Consider the following 24138-nt stretch of genomic DNA (forward strand, 5'->3'; position numbering starts at 1 on the left):
AAAGAGGTACTCAAAACTCAATTTTCTAGATTTATCACTTACTGGCTGTAGGATCCTTATTTTTCCATCTTATTTCACTTTTTATAATGAACATTAATGACTAAGTTCATATAGAAAACATGAGCTATAACAAATGCACGAAGTTTGTAAACATATTTGGATAGAAAGTATTAAACTACAGTCCTCTTATAGTATATATAGTCCATTTGTCCATATATTTATCACGTTTCTAATTAAGTGAGGCCATCAGTTTTTTTTTTTTTTAATTTATTTATTATTATTAAACTTCAAGTTGTAGGGTACATGTGCACAACGTGCAGGTTTGCTACATATGTATACTTGTGCCATGTTGGTGTGCTGCACCCATCAACTCGTCATTTACATCAGGTATAACTCCCAATGCAATCCCTCCCCCCTCCCCCCTCCCCATGATAGGCCCCGGTGTGTGATGTTCCCCTTCCCGAGTCCAAGTGATCTCATTGTTCAGTTCCCACCTACGAGTGAGAACATGCAGTGTTTGGTTTTCTGTTCTTGTGATAGTTTGCTAAGAATGATGGTTTCCAGCTGCATCCATGTCCCTACAAAGGACACAAACTCATCCTTTTTTAGAGGCCATCAGTTTTAACAGTTTCTTTTAAATGTACTGATTTATTTCCCACCCATATTTGTGGAAAAGAAAGATTGTATATTAAGAAAATACAAGTAAATAATATTTTTAAACTTGTGTAATAGAAAATATAACTATTCTCTAAGAAATTAGCTCAAAATAAAGCCTCCGATGTATTAAAAAAGCATATACTATTTACAAAGATATAATTGTGAAATAGAGACAGTTAAGTGTGTGTGTGTTATACAGATACATTATCTAAAAAGAAATATAATAAGCACATGGCTGAGCATTAAGAGATTCACATTTTTATATTGCATTCCTGCTTAAATGTGAAAAAAATCACACCATCATGAACATAGTAAGTACATTTTCCTATTCAGTTAACATACAAATAAATAAGTTTCCCCCATTCTAAAAAAAATCACATTATACAATCCTATATTTTTTTCAATGAGATCTCATTCTGGTTTTCTGCTGCCACTAACAGTAGGTATTTCATGGTCAGCCTCTGTTTTGGGATCTACCATGCCTTTATATCTCTCCCCACGATGTTGTTCCAGGTATGGACCCCAGTTAGAAGCTGGTCTGCAGCAACTTATAAGGCGCTAAAATGAAAAAACAAAAAATCATTGTCTTAGAATTTAAGTACTACAATCTATAAACAATCTAATATTGAAATGTACTTTCATTTAAATTATTTCTTTACTAAAAATAAGAATCATAGAAAACTAAAAAGTGATCATCTAAGTTCTTAATGCACAGTTTACCAAGAAAAAGGTATAATCAAATGTTGCTAGTTGTTAATAGAAGTATATTAACTATTAAACCAAAATAACTGAGCATGTAAATGATTTCAAAACAAGGTGTGTGAACCCATTAGAGTAACAGAGTGACTACTCTGTACCTTCACTGAATCAGATATTTCTATTCTGGCCTTAGGATGAGGACAAGCTGAGGATCTAAACCAGTGTATAGCTGGGATGTGTTTCAAGAACAAAGGAAATGGGAGTTCCAGGATCAAACCATTGATTTGGATCCATCGTTGTATGGACTTAGAAATTTATTTAAATCTAAGACTGCTGAGCCTACTTTGTCATTGTCCTACTGAGATGTCATAATGAACTTCATACCTCTAGACCTCCATGGAAGAGGGATGACTCAGGCTCTAGATTGGGTTCAAGATATTTACCAGGCTTATTCCAGTATAAAAACACTATTAGGATGTATATTATAGCCAGATGAGGTTTAAAAGTAGTGACTATGGATATAAAGCAAACAGGTCATTTGCTTTGTGACATCTTCAGGGACAACTCAACATAGGTATAGATATCATAGCTGTCATATGCTAAGCACTGTAGCAAGGCCAGAGGATACAGCAACAAATACTACCAGACTTTCCCCACTAGAGAAGCACAGCAAATATATAAATAATATAATACCATATTGTGCAATAGTAACGGATGACTGTGTCAGGTATAGAAGTAGCCAAGAGGAAGGAGTAATTAATTGTATTTCATTTAATTTCATATTACCATCATGTGAGTAAATTAACCTCCATTTTGATCATAACTACTTTGTATAAAGTATAAACAATTTTAATGCACTCACTTGAAAGATGTTTCCTTTAGCCTGAATTATTTTTATGATAGCCATAATTGGAATCCAAATAATGCAGAAAATAATCATACACCAGCCTAGAGCAACTCCCCAGTCAGGGTATGGAATTGTGCCATAATTAGGTCTATGAAATCGCACCAGTGACCAAATAAATATCGCCTGTCAAAGTGAAATATGCAAAGACAAAGCTAAAGATTAGACGTTATTGCACTGATGATTAGCAATTTGATTCTGTTCCTCAGATGTGATTTATCAAAAATAATTAATATGAAAATATATTCAAATAATTGAAATAATCAGGTAACAAACCAGAAGATAACAATATGGAATGAACCAAAATAAATAACTTTTATTTTTACTTTGAATAAATTTTTCCAAAATTAACACCATCATATATTTATAAATCCAAATACTTGTTCAACATATATTTCAATAAAATACTTGACCATATATCAGATTGAAAGTAAAATAATATCTGAAATGTTCTGTTACTGAGCTTTTCACTTTGATTTATAATAGCATGATTTTATTCTATGCCATAGATTAAATCTACATGCCAGCATATAGATTAATACAATGAGAATGTGAAGTACACTTTAGTGGGCATGCTTTTCTCCTTGCTTAGGAATTGCTTCTATTCTTTCCCATTGCACAAAGCTCCCCTTTTGACACATCAAAAACACATATGCATTTACACACACTATTGATGAGCATTTACCAAAGCACATTTCACTTTCAGCATCTTACTGAGGGAAAAACAAAAAACAAACAAACAAAAATCCTCAATATATGTTTAGGAAATACAGTCAAATCTGAATGTCAAAGATGAACACATTTTAAGGCCAAGTTAAAATAAATCCGAAATGTTGAAGCATTAAAACTAATTAATTAGAAATTGGTAAAGCAAAACAAAACAAAACCCAATAATTATCAAAGAGTTTCCTTAAATTTAGCTGTCTTTGTTTTACTAAAATCAGTGAGAAAACAATAAATAGAACTATAAGTTTAATTTTAAAATTAAATGGCTTAGCTCCATTAATTTAATTACAGTAATTTAAATATATTTCACAGTTACTATAAATGTACATAACTACAAAAGAATGGATGAGGGATAGTGGAGTCCAATACACATGACTTTATGGAAAATAGATGGCAATATAAATCATTTCATATGTAATACTTTTGCATTTTAAATTAAATTCAGGTGTCAAACTTATGTAATCATTGAATATTAGCTTGTTAAGAGATCCAGCTAAACCTTCTAAGTTTACAAGGGGGTTTATTTTATTATGGAGACTTGTGAAATAAAAATATTTAGCATCATTTTCAAAATCTTTTAGCAAAAATATGGAGTATCCAAATATTTTAATTCAGCATTATCTCGTTCCAAACTGCTCACCTTTTGAAATTGATCTCATAATGTTAAAAAATGTAATCCTCTCTACAAACAAATGTGATACTTTAGATTTGAAGGAAATCCTGGATATAATTACTTAATGGCCTTTTCTAGGAAAACCTTTGAAGCATGAAGGCAATGAGAACCAAAATAAATCTCTGAAGCTTTGACACTGCCTCACCCCACCACCATTATTTCTAGTCCATAGTCATTCTCCATCCAGTGTAGTGTTTATTTTGGTGCTCAGCCATTTACTGTCCTGAGATGTTATTTGAAGATTTTAAGTTGATAAGTTATGTCTCTCGAGTAAGACATACTTTTGCTTTACCTCAGCTCCTAAATAGTAATAATTATTGAATTTATTAACATAAACCATTGCCCCTATTGACACAGGTAAGTTTCTTTTACTGCTTTCATCTGCCAAATACCTCCCTCATTAAGAGAGAAAATGTGGATTAAAATAGGACTGTTGTTTCTCAGCAGTCAGTATATTTAAACTGAATTCTTTGAAGGGAGGATCTGGGCCTTATGCATCTTTGTTTTTTCTGTGCCTGGCAGAGAGGTTAGGAATATTATTGATGGCTCAACATATTTTTTTAGGGAATGAGCAAATACATGTTTTATTTTCATTTTTTCTATTGATAAATTTTAAATTATTGATAACTTTTACATCCATATGAACCTGTTTATTTTCTCAGATGGTAAATGTTTAAACTGATGGCCTCAGAATAATACTGCAAAGGCATTTTTAATTTAGGCAACTTGGAGGCACCAGCCATAAATACTGCAAAACTTGAAAATCATTCATTTATAAAATTAATTTGCATTTTGTCTTCAATGTGAATTATTAAGTTCATCTTGGAATGTATGTATTATTGAAACCAAGTTCATGGTATATTATTACTTACAATCAAAAGGATAGGCGTAATTACAAACCAGCAAGCTCTCCACCATAGCCAGAATATCCACCTCTTTGCGCCAATCATCATTTCTATATCCTCAATGAATCTGTTCCCTCCTAAAGAAAACAAAGAGTACATTGAGTCCTTGCTTATTATCTTCCAGTAACCATTGTGGCATCAATTATCTTTCTGTGTCTAAACATTTTTCTGTACGACAACAATGAATCATACACCTGTAATTATTTTTTCATAACATAATTTTGTCCAGTATATTGTACTTTGCTGTTATAATAGTATAAAAATTAATAGTATAATTAGGTAAACATAATGAAAATGAATCAAACTAAACTATTTCAATAAAACTGGAAAATAATTTTATAGTTACTATTTACCATAAATCCAGATGATTCCAACTATCTCCAGTATAGCTGCAATTAAAATGCCCCATCCAGCACAGAAGTGGTCAATCAGATGAACCCAGTAAATTCCAGCCTACCAAAAAAATATTAATTACTTCTAAGTATATTTTAATTGTTTTTATGATTGATGGGATGTTCAAATTGAATCTATTAATTTGATCTTGACATGTGCTCCTTCAATTTCCCTTCTGCTAAAATCTGAAAAGCAATGTTTCAAATGTAAACCCAAATGTGACTTTAAATATCTCAAAAATCTTTCAATCTATACTGAGTCACTGGAAAGAAAATAAGTACTTAAATTTGTTGATTATCAGAATGGTATGCAATGTCTGTATGTTCTGAAGTGGTTGTGAGAAATGTAGTTTGTGTTTAAAGTCTATAATCTTATTGTAACTGAGGTAACTGTCCGTTATTCGGCCTCCTCATCTGCAAAATAGACTTACCATAAAAGCAGTAATGGAGAAAAATGGGCTAAAACCCAGAAAACCTTGACCCAAGTCAGACCTGGACTTGTCACTAAGCATCATCTTAAGCTTTGGTTTCTTTAGTTAGGTTATAAAGTATGTTACAACTAATATGTTTCTATGAAAAAAAAAAATGCTATAGTATACCTGAGTCACACAGACGAGACCAAGGAGAAACAAAACCAAGCAGCAGCCCAAAGTTATGGGAACCCTCATTTTCTTCATCACTTTGGGAAATAAATCTTGAATTGTTGTTGTGATTGTTTCTTCAGAGGGGGAGAAATGACGTGTTATATGTCAACTTATTTGCCAATACTGTTAATCACAGAATTCAATGTATGTTAATCAAATTTACAAATACATGTTGAAAATAGACTCTGAGCCCTGTTCCTTGCTTTTAAAAACCCACAGGGTTATTTCTTTTGGCAGTCACCACTTGGTTCTGATGAAAATCAAATGCAGCTCTATTTGTTGTTTTTAATCTGCTTTGTATGATTTTTCATTGATAACAAGTGTAAGGTAACAGTCCCCTGTGAGCTGAATTAGTCTAAAAGGAAGAATTCTAGTAGGACTTTTAAATAAGGTAAATATTTGAATAAGTGGTGTGGAAACAGAAAGGATTCTAGGTTTAGAAATAAATGTGTTCACGAAATAGGGAACTGGCTAAGAGTAGAAGGATGTGAGAATGAAAATATCAGAGAATATGTTTGAAATTTTCAAGGACTTTGAAAGTCAACCAGAAAAGTCTGGATTTTATCCTATAAATAGAGTAAACTGAAAATATTGTATGTGAGAGAGTGGTAGGATGAAAATTGTTTCAGAATTTCTCTAGTCTTGTAACCTAGGTAAATCCTTATGTGTTCATAGAAGTATGTGCAAGGATGATCATTGCAGCAGTGTGTGTAATTTTTAAAAAATTGTATATCATTCATATGCCCATTATTATGTCAACAAAGAGATTGTGATTTATTTAGATCTATATGCCTTTGGATCAATGGGATTCATAATCAATGCAAAAACAACTTTCAGAGTCATATGTATGCTATGAAACTTCACATTTATGTGCAAATTTGAAAATGTATATGCTATGTACAGACACGTATAAAATGTATATAAACATGGACAGAATAATGTACACAATCTATGGTAAGAGTTGCTTCTAGAAAAAAAATGTGACTTGTATTAAGAAAAGAAAGACAGAGGACTTCAAATTCACCTGTAACAGTTTATTTTCTTAAAATATCTGAAACAAGTATGATAAAATATTAATGTGTATTCCTTTTGAGTGTCAAGTATTTTTCTGTATTTAAATTTCATTTAAAACAACTTTCAGAAAGATCATTCTGAGATTAACAGCTAGAGGGGGTAATAGGGGTAATAAAAGCACGTTTTCAAATAGAGGAAATGCAAAAGAAATATAAGAGGAATATGTTACCTCTGGAAGTATTACTTACCAATTGAAGCAAACTGAGAATCGAGACCCAAAGTTAAAAGCATGAAAAAAAATAATATGGACCAAAATGGACCACCTGGGAGTTGGGCTAGAGCCTCTGGATAGGCAATGAATGCCAAATCAAAACCTACGAAAAATGTATGATATTTTAAATTAGTTACCAAGAATATTCACATATTTAAACATTTAAAACATAAGATATTAGAAAAATCTCATCTTATTTGGCAACACAATCCATGACATAAATTTTTTTTACCAACTATTTCACATTCCATTTTTACAATATTTAATTTGGTTGTTTTGTGATATGATAATGTGAACATGTGACATGAATTAAGTTAGCAAATAGACTGTAATGTAAATGGTACATTCCTTACATAACAAAGTTTAATTGTTTTAATAGTTTTATTTAACTTATCTTATTTTTTAAGATTGACAAAGAATAAAAGCTGTCTTAAATTCCAGAAACGTAAATTAGTTCACGTTTTCTTAGCCTAGATACTCTAAAAGAATTGCACTATTAAAGAAAGATATATTTGGGGACTAACTTTTGTTTTTAACCTTCTCTCCAAATGTTTACCCAGAATCACTATATGCATATATGCAAAATCGTATGTAATGAAACTATAAATTAAAACTTGTTTTCCATTTGATGTTACCTTTAACATGCTTTTTAATTTTGTGCCAGTTGTATTAATTATGTGATCCTCAGTTTTAAGTATTTTTAAGTTTCTTCGACCTCCCAGAGGACTAACTTAGGATTCATGAAAATTAGCTTTTAGTCTAGGCACTATCACTTCCTAAATATTTGACCTTCTGCTAGATATATATGACATTTCTGTGCATCAATCCTCTTCTCTGTAAATTAGGAGCTAGACACTAGATAATCTACAAGATCCATGACATTCCGTTATGAATCACCAGTCTTTCCATCATATGATACTAACTATAAACAAAATTTTAATGAAGCATCCCTACTTAAAACAACCCTAGTATTTTTTCCCCAGGAATCTGTAGCCAGATAATTAAGCATCCCTAGCTAATATCTGTAAAATTAGAGAGTTCATTAAGATTCCTTTAAAGCTAGACACAACTGGAAACTCAAAGTCACTTGACTCTCTCACCTATATGATATTCATGTGTTTTAAAAATTCAAACCCTGTAATATAATTGCACAGAGGGAATTTGTATATACATTTTGTTTCTTTTATAATGCGTGGGAAGTGCTTAGCAAGGACTAAACAAAATTAAACATCCTATCTTCTTCAGCAATATTTCCCTAATATACTCTTGTTTACATGGATAATCTAAGAATTGTTATATTGTTGCAGCAACAAAATTATATAAGATGAAATGAGGAAGAAAATTCAATATTCTAAATCATAACTGTGTTAAGTAAATTTCTATAAATTCTAGTGGAGTTTCTTAAGTGAGATACATTGAATTAATCAAAGTTGATAATATATAGTATTATATACCTGATTTTACAACTTGAGAAACTTCTTTTCCAGATATATGGGCCATGTGTCCCAATATAGAAAAAATAGCAAATCCAGCAAACACACTAGTGAGACAGTTTGTCAAACAAACTACAATGGCATCAGAGAAGCAATTGTTTTTGAACTTATTGTAAGATGATAGAGCAACTAAGCCACCCCAAGCCACTGAAAGGGAGTAAAATATCTGAGTGGCAGCATCTTTCCAGACCTATAAGAGAAAATAATTTAATATTTTAAAACATATACTCAATTTTTATTTGTGTAAATACTTCACATAAGCAAAGAATATATTATTAATAACAATGAAATGAACACCCAAATGCCCACTACTCAGCTTAAGAAATAAAATGTTACAGTGTTTTAAATCCTTGTTGTACCCCTTCCTCATCATTATCACCCTTCTACCCACCAGTGGTAGTTGCTATCCTGACTTTTGTGTTCATAATTTCTTTGTTCTTCTTTACATTTAAGTTTGAATGTTTTGTTTTGGAATTTATAGAAAAGTTATCTTAATGCATGTAAACATATACAACATGCCATTTTTTATTAGGTATTGTGAGATTTATTCATCATCAAGTTGAACTATATAAAATGTCCACTTTGTAATTCAAAAGTGAAAGAATATAAGCAAGTTCATTTGGCTAAATTAAATATATGTAGTTTTAATCATTCTTTTCCACTTCTTTTTTGTTTGTTTTTGTTTATTTGTTTTTGTTTTCGAGACAGAGTCTCTCCTTGTCATCCAGGCTGTAGTGAAGTGGTGAAATCTTGGCTCACTGTAATCTCCGCCTGACAGGTTCAAGCAATTCTTGTGCCTCAGCCTCCCAAGTAGCTGGGATTACAAGCATGCACCACCACACCCGGCTAATTTTTTTGTATTTTTAGTAGAGATGGGGTTTCACCATGTTGGCCAGACTGGTCTGGAACTCCTGACCTCAGGTGATCTGACCGCCTTGGCCTCCCAAAGTGCTAGGATTACAGGCGTGAGCAACCGCGCCTGGCCCTTTTCCACATCTTTATTGCCACACTGCATATGTCACAATTTATCCTTTCTCCTGTTGATGGACATTTAGGTCATTCAGTATGTTGCTATTATGGAGCTGTAAACATTCTTGTACATTCCCCATACGTAGGTGTGGAACCGTGATGTCGAAAAGTATATGCATTCCTCCCTTCTACTAAATCTTGCCAAATTGTTCTTTAAAGGGTTGTACCATTTTGTACTCCCACCAGCTGGCTGTGAGGGTTCCCATTCCTCCACCCACTTGCAAACACTTCATTTTCCACATGATTTGTTTTTTTCTGTGAAATTCCTGGTCATGTCTTTTGCCAGTTTTTGGTTTGGGCTGTCTTACTCCGTTTCTAAAATTCTTGATGTAATTTGGATTCTAATCTTTTGACTATTATATATGTTGATTTTTTTTTCCTCCCAAATTTGTGAGTTAATTTTGTTTACCTTTTAACATTGTGTCCTTTGATGAACCAAAGTTTTTGTTGTTGGTTTACTGTAGCTGAAGGTATCCATCTTTGACTATATGTATTATCTTTGATCTCTATTACTTTTAAAAAACAGCTTAGTCCAAGGTTATAAAGGTACGATTCTACATTTTCTTCTAAAGGAATTCAAGTTTTGCCTATATTGTTAACTTTTCAATTCACCTAATATTGATATTGTGCATATCAATATGTGTGATATGTGAATGATATGTGAAATTTCCAACTGATGTTGTTTCCTAAGTGGGATATCAATTTTTCAAGGATAATTGATATTATCAGTTAAATCAATTAGATATCAATTCTATCAATTGGATTATCACCACTTATTGATCTGCATTGCCACCTCTGCCACATACCAAGTTCCATTTGTTTTTGAGTTTATTTCTGAGACTATTATCCTGTTCCACTGGTCTATATGTTTTTACCTATGCTAACACCTCACTATTTTTAATTAGTATAGCATTTTAAATATTGTTTCATATCTGATAGGACAAGTCCTCTTCACTTCAGATACACCTTGGGGTTTTGGCCTTTATCTTTTTCAAATAAAATTTAGATCAGTTTTCAAGTTCCATAGAAAACTATTTTGGGATAGACAGGGGGAGCTGGAAGTGGGTGTGGCAGTCTTGTGTTGTGTAAAAATGCTACTGAATACCATGATGTGTACCTAGGTTGCAGACAAAAGTGAAGAGAAATTCCAAACATAGTTTTAATCTCCATATCTAAGAATCTCATACCAATATACAAGATTATTACATTAGGGATTAGGAAATTGTAATTCAAATTTTATGAATTGGTTGTGTTCAATTGGCTAAAATTGAATCTATGTAAGTCTTAGTTTCATCACTGTAAAATGAGGGAGTTAGAAAAATAATCTTCGCATTGCTAAAGACTCCTCTATCTATAAATTGGTGTGGTTCTCTACTCTCCTGGAGATCTAAATGAAGTTCAGATATTTAAAGGAAAGGAAAGACACCTGATTATGATTCCATGTTTAGAATATATATTGTGAGGAATTTTTAAAAATCTAAGAAAAACAATTGTCATTGCCAGCAAACCCCAAAAAGAAGGAGTTGGGTCATGTTGTGTTGGAGAGTAGGGGGTGAGAAGATTAAATTGTTTGTCTCACAAGGAGCTTTAGGTTTCACTCTGATTTTTTAAAGATGTTAGAGTCACTGAAACACAGACCAATATAAAAGTGTCATATAAATTTTTCAGAATGATTTCAAGAAACTACAAAACCCAGATATCTTAGGCTTGCAAAAGCCACTAAAAGAATATCAAAGGGGATTTTTAACTAGGCTCAAAGTCATGAGTTTCAAAGAAAATGGTGAATCTAATTCTTAGGGAAAATGCTGCAACTCTAACAAGATAGTATAATATAACAGAAATAATTGAAACAATTGTACATTAGCTCATATTTATATAAAAGCTTACTATTTCCAAGTGCATTAACATAATTTATCTTGTTCAATAGCCTAGCGTGGAGAAGGTGATGAATGCTAAGTTCCATTTTATTTGTTTCTTATTCACCATCCAAAATGGTCTTCAAATTAGGAAGAGATTAACCAATAGGGATAAAAAGAGTGAGGCCCAAGATAAATGAAGAAGCAAATTAGTTGTCCTGTAGACACATCAAAGTATACTAATCTCCAAGACAACAATAATAAAATTCCATAGATCTAAAATAAGTTAAAGCTATGTGATTAATCATTGAGTGGAAATTATTGAGCACCAAAAAAGGTAACCAAAGACCAAAGATTGGCATTTCAGTTTTCAGAACGGTAATTGTAAATTAAGGACAGATTTCCGCAACTAAAAGCTAATACATTTGGCACAGCTTACAAAACAAATTTACAAGAAATAATTACACATCCTCTTGTAAGTATTTAGAGAAGAAGATGGCAATGGTTGGAAATTAGCATGAGTTCCGTGAAGAATACTATAGCAAACTAAAACTAATATCCATTTTGAATAGTACTACTAGCATGGCAGATAATATTAACATAATCTCTCTTGATTTCCACATAAAATTACAGGTTTTTAGTTGAACAGAAGCTTAATGTGTGCTAAGAATGTGATGTGACTAGTAAAAAAGTGAAAGGGCTGGGTGCGGTGGCTCACACCTGTAATCCCAGCACTTTGGGAGGCCAACGCGGGTGGATCACCTGAGGTCAGGAGCTTGAGACCAGGCTGGTCAACATGATGAAACCCCATCTCTACTAAAAATACAAAAAAATTAGCCAGGCGTGGTGGCACACGCCTGTAATCCCAGCTACTTGGGCGGCTGAGTCAGGAGAATTGCTTGAACCTGGGAGGCAGAGGTTGCAGTGAGCAGAGATTATGCCATTGCACTCCAGCCTGGGCAACAGAGCAAGACTCTTGTCTTCAAAAGAAAAAAAAAAAAAAAGTGAAAGTATTCTAGGCCATACTAATAGAAGCATACTATCTGTAGTACACTTACTGTTAATACTCTCAGCAGTCAAATTTTAAAAGATGTTATATGCCAGTGATACATTCAGCCATTATCTAAAGGTAAAGTTGAAACAGGGTTACCCAATTCTTATTCATGGCACATGTTTAAGTTTTTCGTATAAGTAACAATTTTGGTTATGGAATGCTTACTCCATGTCAAATTTATGTTTTAACTTCACAATTCACTAGACAAAATTTGATAATATTTTGGGGATATTAAATTTTGAAGAAAATTAAAATGTATATTAGACCATTAAACTTTCAACAGTAATCTCTAAAGCTACTCTGAGCTTATCCAATAAATCACATAGCCCTAGTCATCAACTTGCAGGTATTTATGCATGAAATATTGTTTTTCAGATTAATAAGCCTGGAATTTTATTGGTCAAGTAGAATCAGTTTATATGAATAAAAATTACTTTAAAAATCCTATTTCTAAAAATTAGCTCACTATCAATAAAAGAATATTAATGGCATGTTAAATATTAGCTAAGTCAGACATCCTAGTGGATACAAACTAACAAATTTAACTGTATATTCTTTTGCAAGCTATTACATTACTATATTCATATGGAACCAAAAATGTTTGGCATTTGCTTTTAAGATTTACCTCCTCAGATAATTTGAAATCCAAATTAAGACTCACCTCAGCTTCCCTAAGTTTTGTAAAATTTGACTGTGCTCCAATATAGTATGAAATGCCTTTTGAAGCACCCTCCAGAGTTGCACCTCGTACTAACAGGATGAGTAGGACCACATAGGGAAAAAGAGCTGTAAAATATACCACCTACCAAGAAAAGTAACCAAAAATTAGTAAATTATTTTTAAAATCATGATGTATAATTTTATACAAGTAAAATTATTAGCCAGTTGAGATTAATTAAATAAAATACAGGGGATTTCATAAGGTCTGATGATATACCAAAGTTAGCATAATTTCTCATTTTAGTCCTCACTATTCTCAAGTGATTCATTTCAAAAATACTTTGATGTATTAATCCACATTTCCCAGGTTTATGCTGTAAATAAATAATACATCAGCAGTGATAACTTGGGATCTAAATGGACTGCTCTCATAAATACATCCTTATACATGTCTGAGGAGACTGAATGTCTTCTCTCAGTAAATTACTGCATTGAGGTGAGGAGAGAAATGATTTAAACCCTGCATTGATTAATATATATTCAGTCTTCAAAGAAAAGGAAAATATTTCCTAGCAGATGTTCAAATCCCAGAAAAGCATATTGAAGTGAATACTGGACACCTGTTACTGTTATCCTTACAGCTCCCATTAAGAAAGTTTGATAGCACACATACAAGTGCACTGCTTCTGTACTAGATAACACATGGTTCCAGATGAGCAGATTGCCTTTGAGACCAGCTTTGCCTTAATGTGGATGATTTCCTTGATCCGTAGATGTCCTGCGTTTTATAATACATCCAAGGAGACGATTTAAACAAGTCATCCAGAGACCAATAAAAATTAATTACCTGGGTAAATGGACTTTAATGGACTCTTTCAATATTAGCATCAAAAGGAAACCAAGGGTTTAAAAAATGTGGAACTAAAACATTTTGGAAAGTTTTCACTTGATTTGTGATATTCACAGTATTTTTGTAATGTAACAGCATGTCTCATCACAACTTAACATTAACTGAATGTGCTAGATATTGTACTGAGAATACAAAGACAAGATCCCCAGTGATTCCTGTCCTCCACCTTTGAGGAAATATCCATTGACTAGTTCAAAACACATAAACATTTTTTTTCTGGGTATTGTGTAACTGTTCACAGAGAAAATTTCATGTTGTTCTCTTAAATTACCATTATTCTCTCTGAAAGTTTATAAAAGTAAACAATGAAGTGAGAAAATATAACAGAATGTTTTTCAGAAGAGGCCCTTTCACTGAGAGAAAAAGTTCTGTGTCCATTTTGGCAATCTTTAAGAGAATGAATACATAGTTTTTGTGTGTATATATACATATACATATATATATACACACACACAGACACAGACACACACACATGCACACAAACACACACATTTCTCTCTCTCTCTCTCCCTCTCTCTCCCTCTCTCTCCCTCTCTCTCTCTCTCTCTCTCCAACTGGGGGATTCCTGATACTATTACTCTATACAGAACAAGAATCTAGACTTTCCAAACCATATATTGCAATATATGATTCCATTCAAGATGCTTCTTTATATAGTAGGATAGAAAATTTAATAATATACTCTTAAACCTCAGAATGCTCTATCAGCTAAAAGAGTCCATGTTTTTAAGAAATGTGCACCTCTAGTACCAGTTTTTATTTTGTTTGTTTGTTTTGTATTTAGCAATAACAGAGACCCTATGTGTTTACTTAGAGCTTAAAATAACTATTTAGAAAGCTTTTCACACATTTGAATGCTTCCATTATAGAAGGAAAAAAACATGTTTTTGATAATGTTTGATATTGAACTACAATGAAATTGGAAAGCTGCTATATCACTATCTAATGTGTTTTTCAAGTTACCTTGCCAGAAGACTTGATTCCTTTAAATAGTGCTGCTCCAACTATGAGCCAAGCCAGAAGAAGACAAAGTGCTAAATACCACACAATTACTCCAGTCTCATTCATTCCACTTGACCGTTGGAGCGCCACTTTACTGAAATACATAAGTCATTTTATGATCACAGAATCACTTGACTTAAAGAAAATACATTGAATTTTGTAATACCATTTATCCAGGTGGAAGTTTCATGAATATTGTATCTTATTAATATGTCGAAGTTTGGTGAGCCTTTATTGATAGATACTATCAATATGAAGAGGCACAGATAGTTCATTAAATGGCCAAGCTCTGAATTCAGTTAACCATAGCCAATCCAAAGTTTCAAACCATAGAATAAAAGATCTACTGATTCTTTTAGCTATTATTTTCCTCTATTTCAAGATCTTTTATATAAAGAAATTGACTTTATGTCAGATTATTTTATTTTACTATTATAGTATTTTCTTATGTTAAAATGAGGAAAACATTTAAAATTATATTAAATATTTCCTCATTCCATACTTATAGATATCATCAAACTCAAATGATCCTGTTATTTACACTTTTTCCACAGACTTTCTGTAAAATTCCAAGATTCTCACTAGGTACATGCATGAATCTAGGATCTTATTTCTAAGCTTGAAGTTTGAGAACATTTGAAGATCCAAAGTTTAACAGAGTTACAAAGGTCATTAACAGTGAACGAAGAAGAGGTCATTTAGCAGTAGAGTCAACAATATTAGGTAAGGGTAATGGATAGATATAGAGTAAGTAAAGAGAGATCATTTGAAATTAATGAAAGTAAATATAACACTACATATCTATTCTTACCATATAATGACAACAGTAAACAAAACTGCTGAAGAATCACACTTTTTTAAAAAGCAATATTATTCATCACCCAACGATTTATCATTACAACTTGATCATTGTAGTCTAAACTTTGTATGTGTTTTCTTTGAAGCAATTTCCTAACTCATAGCTAATAAGTGCTTAATAAATCATTACAGTGTTGTGACCATTTAATAACTAATTTATAAAAGACACATTGCTGACTATGAGCTAATTTTGCAGGTAGCTACTAGTCACCTGGGATAGGTAGACATTTGAGTTAAATGAAATATAATTTGTCCTGATTTTCCTTTTTATGTGTTAAGGAAGGGGGTTTGATTAATATTTTGTTGTTTTATATAAATTTTAAGATAACATCTGCTTAAAAGTAAATCATCTAGTATACTTACTTCCAATATTGTTCACTGGGAAGCTGCCCTGGCTGATAAATTTCACTGCCATTGATGCAGATAAAATTGTTGATGTCTACCCAGCTTTTATTCATTTGGACGATCTCCTGTATTCCTTTATTCACTGTACTCACATTACAGTGAGTTACTAAAGATAATAAAAAATATAGACACAGACATGTACTTAGTTTTAGAAGATTGCTTTCCTAGAAAAAAAGTTTTAATGGTAAAATATTTAAATTATCATCAAAATTGTTACTTGAAAAAAGTGGAGTAGAAACCTTACAGATGAAATAAGCTATGTACATTCAGCGTCTTAAAATCTTTTCTACTAAACTAGGAGGGATTACAAAACTGTCTACCCTTTTAAGCTGTGATTGTATTTACAGTAACAACAGGTATAGAGTAACAATTGTTTCAGTTGAGGTTTAGTGCGCTAACAAACTTTTGTGTGTAGATTTACCTATCCAACCTATGCATATAGACAAATTAAGGCCTTTAAACTTCTCAGTAGCATTAAATATTTATAAATTTATCCTCTGATGTACATAGGTAATTAAAATGGTAATAGCCTATGACATGGATGGTACATTATCCCAAAGATTAGCAACATATGATATGAACAACACCTACTGTCTCCTGAGACACACACAACTATCCTGGATAGTACTTTTCTCCCTTTATCATTTTCTCAGTTTCTCCTCTCCTGCCCAGGACATAGGCCTGGAATAAGTACTCTTAGGCATGATTTAGCCTTCCTGGCTGCTCTCAGGGATTAACACATTGTATAAATCATTTTTCCGATTATATATGCTATCTTCTGCTTTCACCAGTGACCTTTGGACCATTTAAAATCGTACCTAAGTTGCTTAGAGAATGATTTGACCCTTCAAGCTTATAAAAAATATATAAAAGAACTATTTGGTGGTTGACAAATTTTACCTATTGGTGATCTGCTACAGTTTTTATCTGACCACGAAGAACAATTTTTCCATGGTAGTTCACTTTGAAAAGAAGCAAACATGTAGTAAAGACTATAGGCAATTATGACATTGTAATAGATTGTCACAAAAATGGATATCAGGACCATTGTAATTCCCACACCTGGAAAGAAAGAACAATTAAAATAAAAACCAAACTCAAGTAAAATTTATTTTGCTAATTTATAAAAAAAGCTGATCTCAATTACCACAAAATCTATTTTAAAATAAAAAAGACTATTTCAGGCAGGGTGCGGTGACTCATGCCTATAATCCTAGTACTTTTCAAGGCTGAGGAGGGCGGATCACTTGAGGTCAGGAGTTCAAGACGGTTAACATGGTGAAACCCTGTCTCTACTGAAAATACAAAAATTAGCCAGGCGTGGTGGTGCATGCCTGTAGTTCCAGCTACTCAGGAGGCTGAGGCAGGTGAATTGCTTGACCTTGGGAAGTGGAGGTTGCTGTGAGCCGAGATCCACCACTGCACTCCTGCCTGGGCATCAGAGTGAGACTGTGTCTCAAAGATAAATAAATAAATAATAGATAGATAGATAGATAAATAAATAAATAAAGACTGTTTTAAATGACTTTTTTCCTTTTTCTTTCTGGGAGAGTAGGGGCTAATGTTGTCTGAGTAATTTTCTCCTAAATTTAAATTTATTTTTATGATTGGCTTTCTGATGCAGTTTCTCAGTTGATTAGAAAGCGTATTAAGGCCAAGGCCAGAAGACTTGTTGTAAGCACATCAAATTCACATAAACAAAAACCCATGTCTATTACATTTTCTTATTCAGCCTGCAAATTCTTGTCAGATCATGCAAAGTCGACATCTTTAGACAAAAAAAAAAAAAAAAATTCAAAGCTCGTATCTTATTTACTCACTGACCAATACAATATTCATCTAGACATCAACATTTTGAAAAGTAGAAAATGAAGCCTCTAAAATAATGACCTGGAGGGATGGTGTACATATATCTACAACCATGGGTAAAGAAAATTAAATAATTCAGTAACAATCTGAATTTAAATATCCAAAGTTTCCTTAACTAAGTAGTTTCAAAATGCAGTTTAGCATGCTGAATATAACTCCTATGCTTAAAACTAGCTTTTAAGGTAGTTTCTCCACTCTTCCAGAACAATATTCTATTTACCTCACTATGAATTTATTTTTGATGTTGCATTGAAAACAAATAATTTTCAGCAGCTAGCACATACCAAAATGATATTTAATCTTCAGTCAAAAGAGGTAGTTTGATGTTTAATAACAAGGCATTTTTAAGCTTTATCAGCATCCTATTCTATTAAGAGCATCCAAGAAAAAATAGTGACCTACCCTTCAACTTTTCTGAATGAGGCATTGTAAAAGATATGCAAAGGCAGTAAGACACAGACTACATATGAAGTAGAAAAAAGTTAGAGGCTTTAAACTAGAGCACAAGACTATGTGGCAAAAGAATTCACCAGGTGAAAATGAACACCCTTCTAACTGTTCTTGGTGTGCTTTCTAACCCTTCCCATTTCTGCAGCCCATGATAAACGGAAATAAAAACATTTGATTTTTTAAATTCTGCAGTGGCATACTGTACAGCAAAACAACAATAATGCATGTTTTCTTTGCCTTAAATTGTCAGAATTTTAAGCAATTTTTTGTTCCTCACAGTGAAGGTAGCTATATGCACAAATATACAAATAACCATGGTGAAGAAAATGCTTTAATACCAACCTTGAAACAATGGAAGAATCCTCCAAACTGAAACTGGACCTAAGCTAGCAAATTGTCCCAGTGAACACTCCAGAAAGAACAAAGGTAAACCAGCCAATGCTAGCATAATTGCATAAGGTATCAAGAAGGCGCCTAAAAAGGATGAGAAAGAATCAAAGCACTATTACAGCTCAGAGTCTTGATGGCACTTTGACAACCAGCATAACATTTTAAAAGCATCCTGATACAGTGGAATCAGAGAGTGCTGGGTTTGGGCCTAAAATTCACTACTTTCTATGAATAAGTAGTTGATTTTTTAAACCTTGGATTTCTCATCTACGAAATGGGGATGCTAGTATTACCAAATGAGGCTGTTGTGATTACTAAAAAGTGTAGAGCATAAAAAGTAAGCCAGAGGAATTGAGCGATCCCAGGCATTGGAACCAGATAGACCTAGGATGAAATCCTGGCTAGACCATTTACCAGTTATGTGACCTCCAGCAATTTGTCTAACGTCTGAACCTTCGATTCCTTATAAAAGCGGAGAACAATGCCAACTTAGTTTGTGGTAAGGGTTCAAATACAGGGTCTATGTGAAAACACTTGCTAAAATGCCAGGCCCATGACCCATGTTCAACATTGGTTTTCCTCCTTTCTCCTTTAAAGATAAACGGTATATTTTTAAGACTTGGGGTAAAACTGCTAATGTGGCTCAGAGTATAAGTTACTGCAATTAAGTTTATTATTCTCCAAAGAGTCACAAGGTTCTTCACTCAGTGTTAGTACAAAATGTATTGGTTTTGTTTGAAGACTCTGAACTTTTGAGAAATACTTGTAGTTAACTTTCAATTTCATAAGGAATAATTCTCCCACACTAGACAATTCACCTCGCCCATACTTTTAACCTTTTATCATTTTCCTTTTTCTTTCTTTCCACTTTTGGAGCATGGTATTTTTCATTAGAAACCATGCCAAATTATAGGTTGAAGCAAGGGCAGAATATTAAGCTTACTAATAAAACATTCCAGAAGTATTGGCAAAGTTTAATAAAGAATGTGGGCATCAGTGGATAAAAATGGGTTTTCAGATTATATACATTTTATTTACTCATGTTACAGTTTTGCCTCAAGTATTTTTCATATTATGATACTGTAACATCGTACCTAGGAATAACATTTTTTCAAGTCTCAAAATGCACTCTACTAAAAATGAGTCTATAAAGTACTTGTTATTTATTCATAGGTAAGTGGTTTACTTTAACACTAACTCTGGAAGTCACTAGACCACAGGGAAAAATATGTTTGTATAGATGTTGCAATGCACATACCATCTTTACTACGACTAATAGAAGTTTAAGTCCTATGAATGACAAATATGAAGGAAAAAAACTCGGAATATCCCTATTTAACTACAACAATAAACAAGCTTTACCAGCTGAGTGTGAACAGGTATTTTTCTTTAAAAAAGATTATTTTCTTCAGTGTTATACCTGACTTTTCACCTATTATATTATTTTATTATTAATACTATCCATAGATGATAAATTGTTAATATAGTGGCCACAAATTGTCAATACTACAGACCTAGACCTTAAAAGTGGTATGACATTTCACTTTAATAAACTGTTAAAAAGAATATACAGATAAAAATATTTCCAGACTTTAGAAATAACTTTTCAAACCTGACTATATTTTTAAACCTAATTCGCATTTACCAAATTTTAATTTCATTTTCCTCTTCCACTCTTGGATAAAAGAAGGACTGAGAGTGTCTAGATCATCTATTACCCAAATGATGTTGTTATAAAAAATTGAAAGCCAATATGGCATATTAAATTTCAGAGGAAATAGTGAAAAATACAATAGTATACAATTAATATTATTTTTTTACTATATTTTCAAAGTTTATATTAAAACTAGTTTAATATAGTTCCTAAAAATTCATGGCAATTACTGGGCTTATGTACGATGTCAAGGCACAGGGAATTTCTTATTCTAAACATGAGTTACAAGAGGCTCAAAATGATCCAGAATGCTTCTCTTTACCACACTGGACCTTACGACACAGATGGAAATAAAATTGTGATTTCTGATGCATTTTCCAGCTAATATTCGATACCAAGACGACTAAATGACCCAGCTTCTAGATAGGGGAATTCATGCTACTGACACTTAAAGTGTTTAATAAATGGAGTTCCTTTCTTAAGTCTCTGAAGACCACTGTGAATATTTTAATGTAATCAGTTAACAAGAAATGTGATTGAAATATCACCACACAAAATCCTATTATACTAAGAAAAATAATTATAGTGGCACAGTCTCACTGGTACCCAGTTATGAAATATAAGGGCATGCCACCTCTATACTTCTAATAGAACCTGTAATTACAAGTAAATAAAATATGGTGTAAGTGAAAAGTTGTTTGGACATTACTAGAGAATTGTGCAATTCATTTTATTTCCCTTTGTGTGTCACCTCAAAGTTATTTTTCTCTCCTTTTTCTAATTGAGCCTACTCTAATGATCTACAAGGTATACACAGTGTTTTTTTTGCAGGAATAAAACATTAATTCTTGAACTAAGTTATTTCATTTTAGAAGGATCTTCCACATAATCAGTCCAATTTGGAATCCGTGTAACTCAATATTGCAGCTTAAAATACTAAAACTTTAATTACTTTTTAATCATCTTTTTCCACACTTAAATCACCAAAATGTAGTGCATTTAGTTAAGCAAATAATTTATTTGAGCTTCTTAATAGAACTTATTTTTCTGTTTCTTTCTGATTCAGCTATAAATTAAGCAAAGCACAACTTGAGTTTGAACAGATGATCACAGAAACATGCATAAATTTGGAAAAGTATGTCATAGTTGAAGATTACATGAGATCTCAAATCAGAAGCTTAGAAATGCTAAAAATAAAGCTTTTATCAAGTTTATGTCTGAGGATTTTGTGAAACTAGCTTTCTAACTTGAGCTAGTAGCTCAGACTAATAATAAATTCAATATGCTTATTTCTCATTCTCCCACTAACCCAAACCATCAACTATCATATGCCTTCCTTCAACTCGCAAAATATCCTCAGAGGCCATACAGCACCACACTTAAAACTGGAGGGAAAAGCGGGGGTGGGGGTGGGGGTGAAATAGAATACCTCCACCATTGTTGTACGTCAGATATGGAAATCTCCACACATTTCCTAATCCCACTGCATATCCAACCATAGATAGAAGATAATCCGATTTTTTGGACCAGTTACCACGGTCCTGATTCTCATCATTTTCACCAACATGGAAATTCTCTGATGAAGCCGACACTTTCTGGGGAAGAAAAAATATCAACAGCTTGCCTTTCTACCATTACAAATTCCACAGAAGCATAATTTCACAAATCCATAGAGCAACAGAAAATGGGGGGAAGAAACCCTGAAAACCATAGCTCAGGGGAATGCTTTACAAAGTTGGGAAGATTTCTGCTGATAGCTGCTTTTACTTTATAACATTTACCCCTTAAAATGAGCAAAGTTCTGTAAGTAGATATGTTTAATACTCCATCAGTTGAGATTATCCAAATTTTGGTAAAAATGTTAAATGTGACACCAGTGTGAGACACAAATGAAAGCAGACAAATCAGGTTTGAAATACAAAGGTGTTTGTCACACCAGTGTGAGGGGAAAATGAAACTAGACAAATCAGGTTTCAAATACAAAAGTCTTAAAGATGAATTAGATAAAGCCATTACTATTGATATTGTAGCAGATCTTTGAGCAGGATCAAATGTAGTGTCTGCTGGAAGAAAAAGCAAGAATCTATAAACTTTTCTTATGGTTTGATAGTATTGGATGTATCAAGGTAAGGGTAGTTTAACTTTTCTCTGTCTTACAGATTAAAATCAGTGCCTTTCTAAAAGCCACAGAATAATATGCAGAGACAAATAGTCCTGTCTCACCAGATGAAGTAGTTCTGTCTCCACTTGGGAGGGAGAGAAGGGACAGAGGTTCTCTCCCAACCTGCTCACTTCTCTGGGGTATGGAGGGTTCCTTGGGTCAATTAAGAACAATGTGTACTTTTGTACTTTCCTCTAGCATATGGACACAGTTAGGAGACGGACAGAGAACAGGATTTTGTGGGTACCACCAAGGCAGAGGATGAGGTGGCCCTAAGTCTTCTAGCTATGAGAGTAAGAGCTTTTCTTTCTTCTCTACTCTATAGGTATGTCTCAGGCACACCTAATAGTTGAACAGAAATGTGGAGCACAAGGAACAGCCACAGAAAGCAAAAACAGACTAGCAACCCCCCTTAAGTTTTCCACTCTCAGGTCCTCCACACCTCCCGCAGCTCCCAGACCCCTACCTCCTTCCCCCTGCACTTGAAGAAACTCGAGCATTTCAACTTGTCCATGGTTCACTCCCTCGGCTGGCTCCGCCTCGCCTCCTCTTGCAGTCTGGCTGAGCTTGACTGGTGGCAGGTGCACACTCCCCTGTTCCTACCTGCCAGAGTGAGTGAGCCACCTTGCCCAGGGGTGGGACCATTTATGAAGAGAAGCTCTCTCCTCCCCCTCCTGGGTGTCCAGTAGTGTCAATTACCGGAAGGGACTAAAGTGAGGCTCTGTTTTTTCCCCAGATAAGCCTACATGTAGCAATCTCCTGCCCCAGCCCTGGGAAAGGGCTGGGCTGCTGGAGAGCAGAGCAGTCTGAGTCGAGATGACTGACAGCCTTTGACTCAGAGCTGTGTAGGTGCGTTTGTAATCTAGCCTCCTTTCCTGGGTCCCCTGTTTCCTCCTAACCTCGCCTCTCAATCTGGTCTCTGTTCTGGGGCCAAGTGCTGATCTGCACACATGCTGGAGGGAGAAGGGGGCCATTCTGTTCCCCAAAATTCTCCCTAACAGATCATACCACCCTGGGTCCTCAGATTTCCCAAATTTTTGCCCCTGACTAGAAAGCACTTGATTCCCTGGGGCAAATGCTGCTCCCAGAGGAAAAGCCCCTGAATTGGGCACCTTGAAAAGCAGCCATCTGAGATAAGATTACCCACCTGGCTCTGCCTGAAAAAAGCAACCTGGAGCCTATGTCTCAGGCTCCTTTCTCAGCCTTCAGGACAGCTTTGCCTTTTACAGGGATTGCTTTGTATAGTATTTCAAAGAAGCCAAACACAAACAAATTATTGAGCAGGTTTATGGGAAATTCTAACCTTAACAAAGGAGCACTCTCTGTAAGAAAGATGAGGCCTAGAAAGTAAACTATGAGGAAACATCCCAGCTTGACCAGGGAGGAAATAATTATTATAATGCTGTTTACCAGTGAAATGCCTTTTCATCAGGAAACTCAAAGGATTTGAACTCAGTCTGCC

The 24138-nt window shown here is 33.7% G+C and overlaps 1 protein-coding gene across 1 annotated transcript; it reads right to left on the reverse strand.

Annotated features, from left to right (window-relative positions):
* Positions 1 to 938: 938 nt before the first annotated feature.
* Positions 939 to 23190, reverse strand: SLC6A14 (solute carrier family 6 member 14). The gene is made up of 14 exons (XM_037988862.2): positions 23143 to 23190; positions 21945 to 22110; positions 18814 to 18945; positions 17053 to 17214; positions 16111 to 16258; positions 14851 to 14983; positions 12979 to 13119; positions 8340 to 8568; positions 6863 to 6988; positions 5556 to 5674; positions 4918 to 5017; positions 4532 to 4641; positions 2219 to 2386; positions 939 to 1215 (listed from the first exon to the last, which is right to left on the reverse strand). Exons 1-14 carry the CDS (start codon positions 23188 to 23190, stop codon positions 1069 to 1071), a joined length of 1929 nt encoding a protein of 642 aa, XP_037844790.2. The 3' UTR covers positions 939 to 1068.
* Positions 23191 to 24138: the final 948 nt, after the last annotated feature.

The sequence above is a fragment of the Chlorocebus sabaeus genome, chromosome X, assembly GCF_047675955.1.
Source record: "Chlorocebus sabaeus isolate Y175 chromosome X, mChlSab1.0.hap1, whole genome shotgun sequence".
Lineage (NCBI taxonomy): Eukaryota > Metazoa > Chordata > Mammalia > Primates > Cercopithecidae > Chlorocebus > Chlorocebus sabaeus.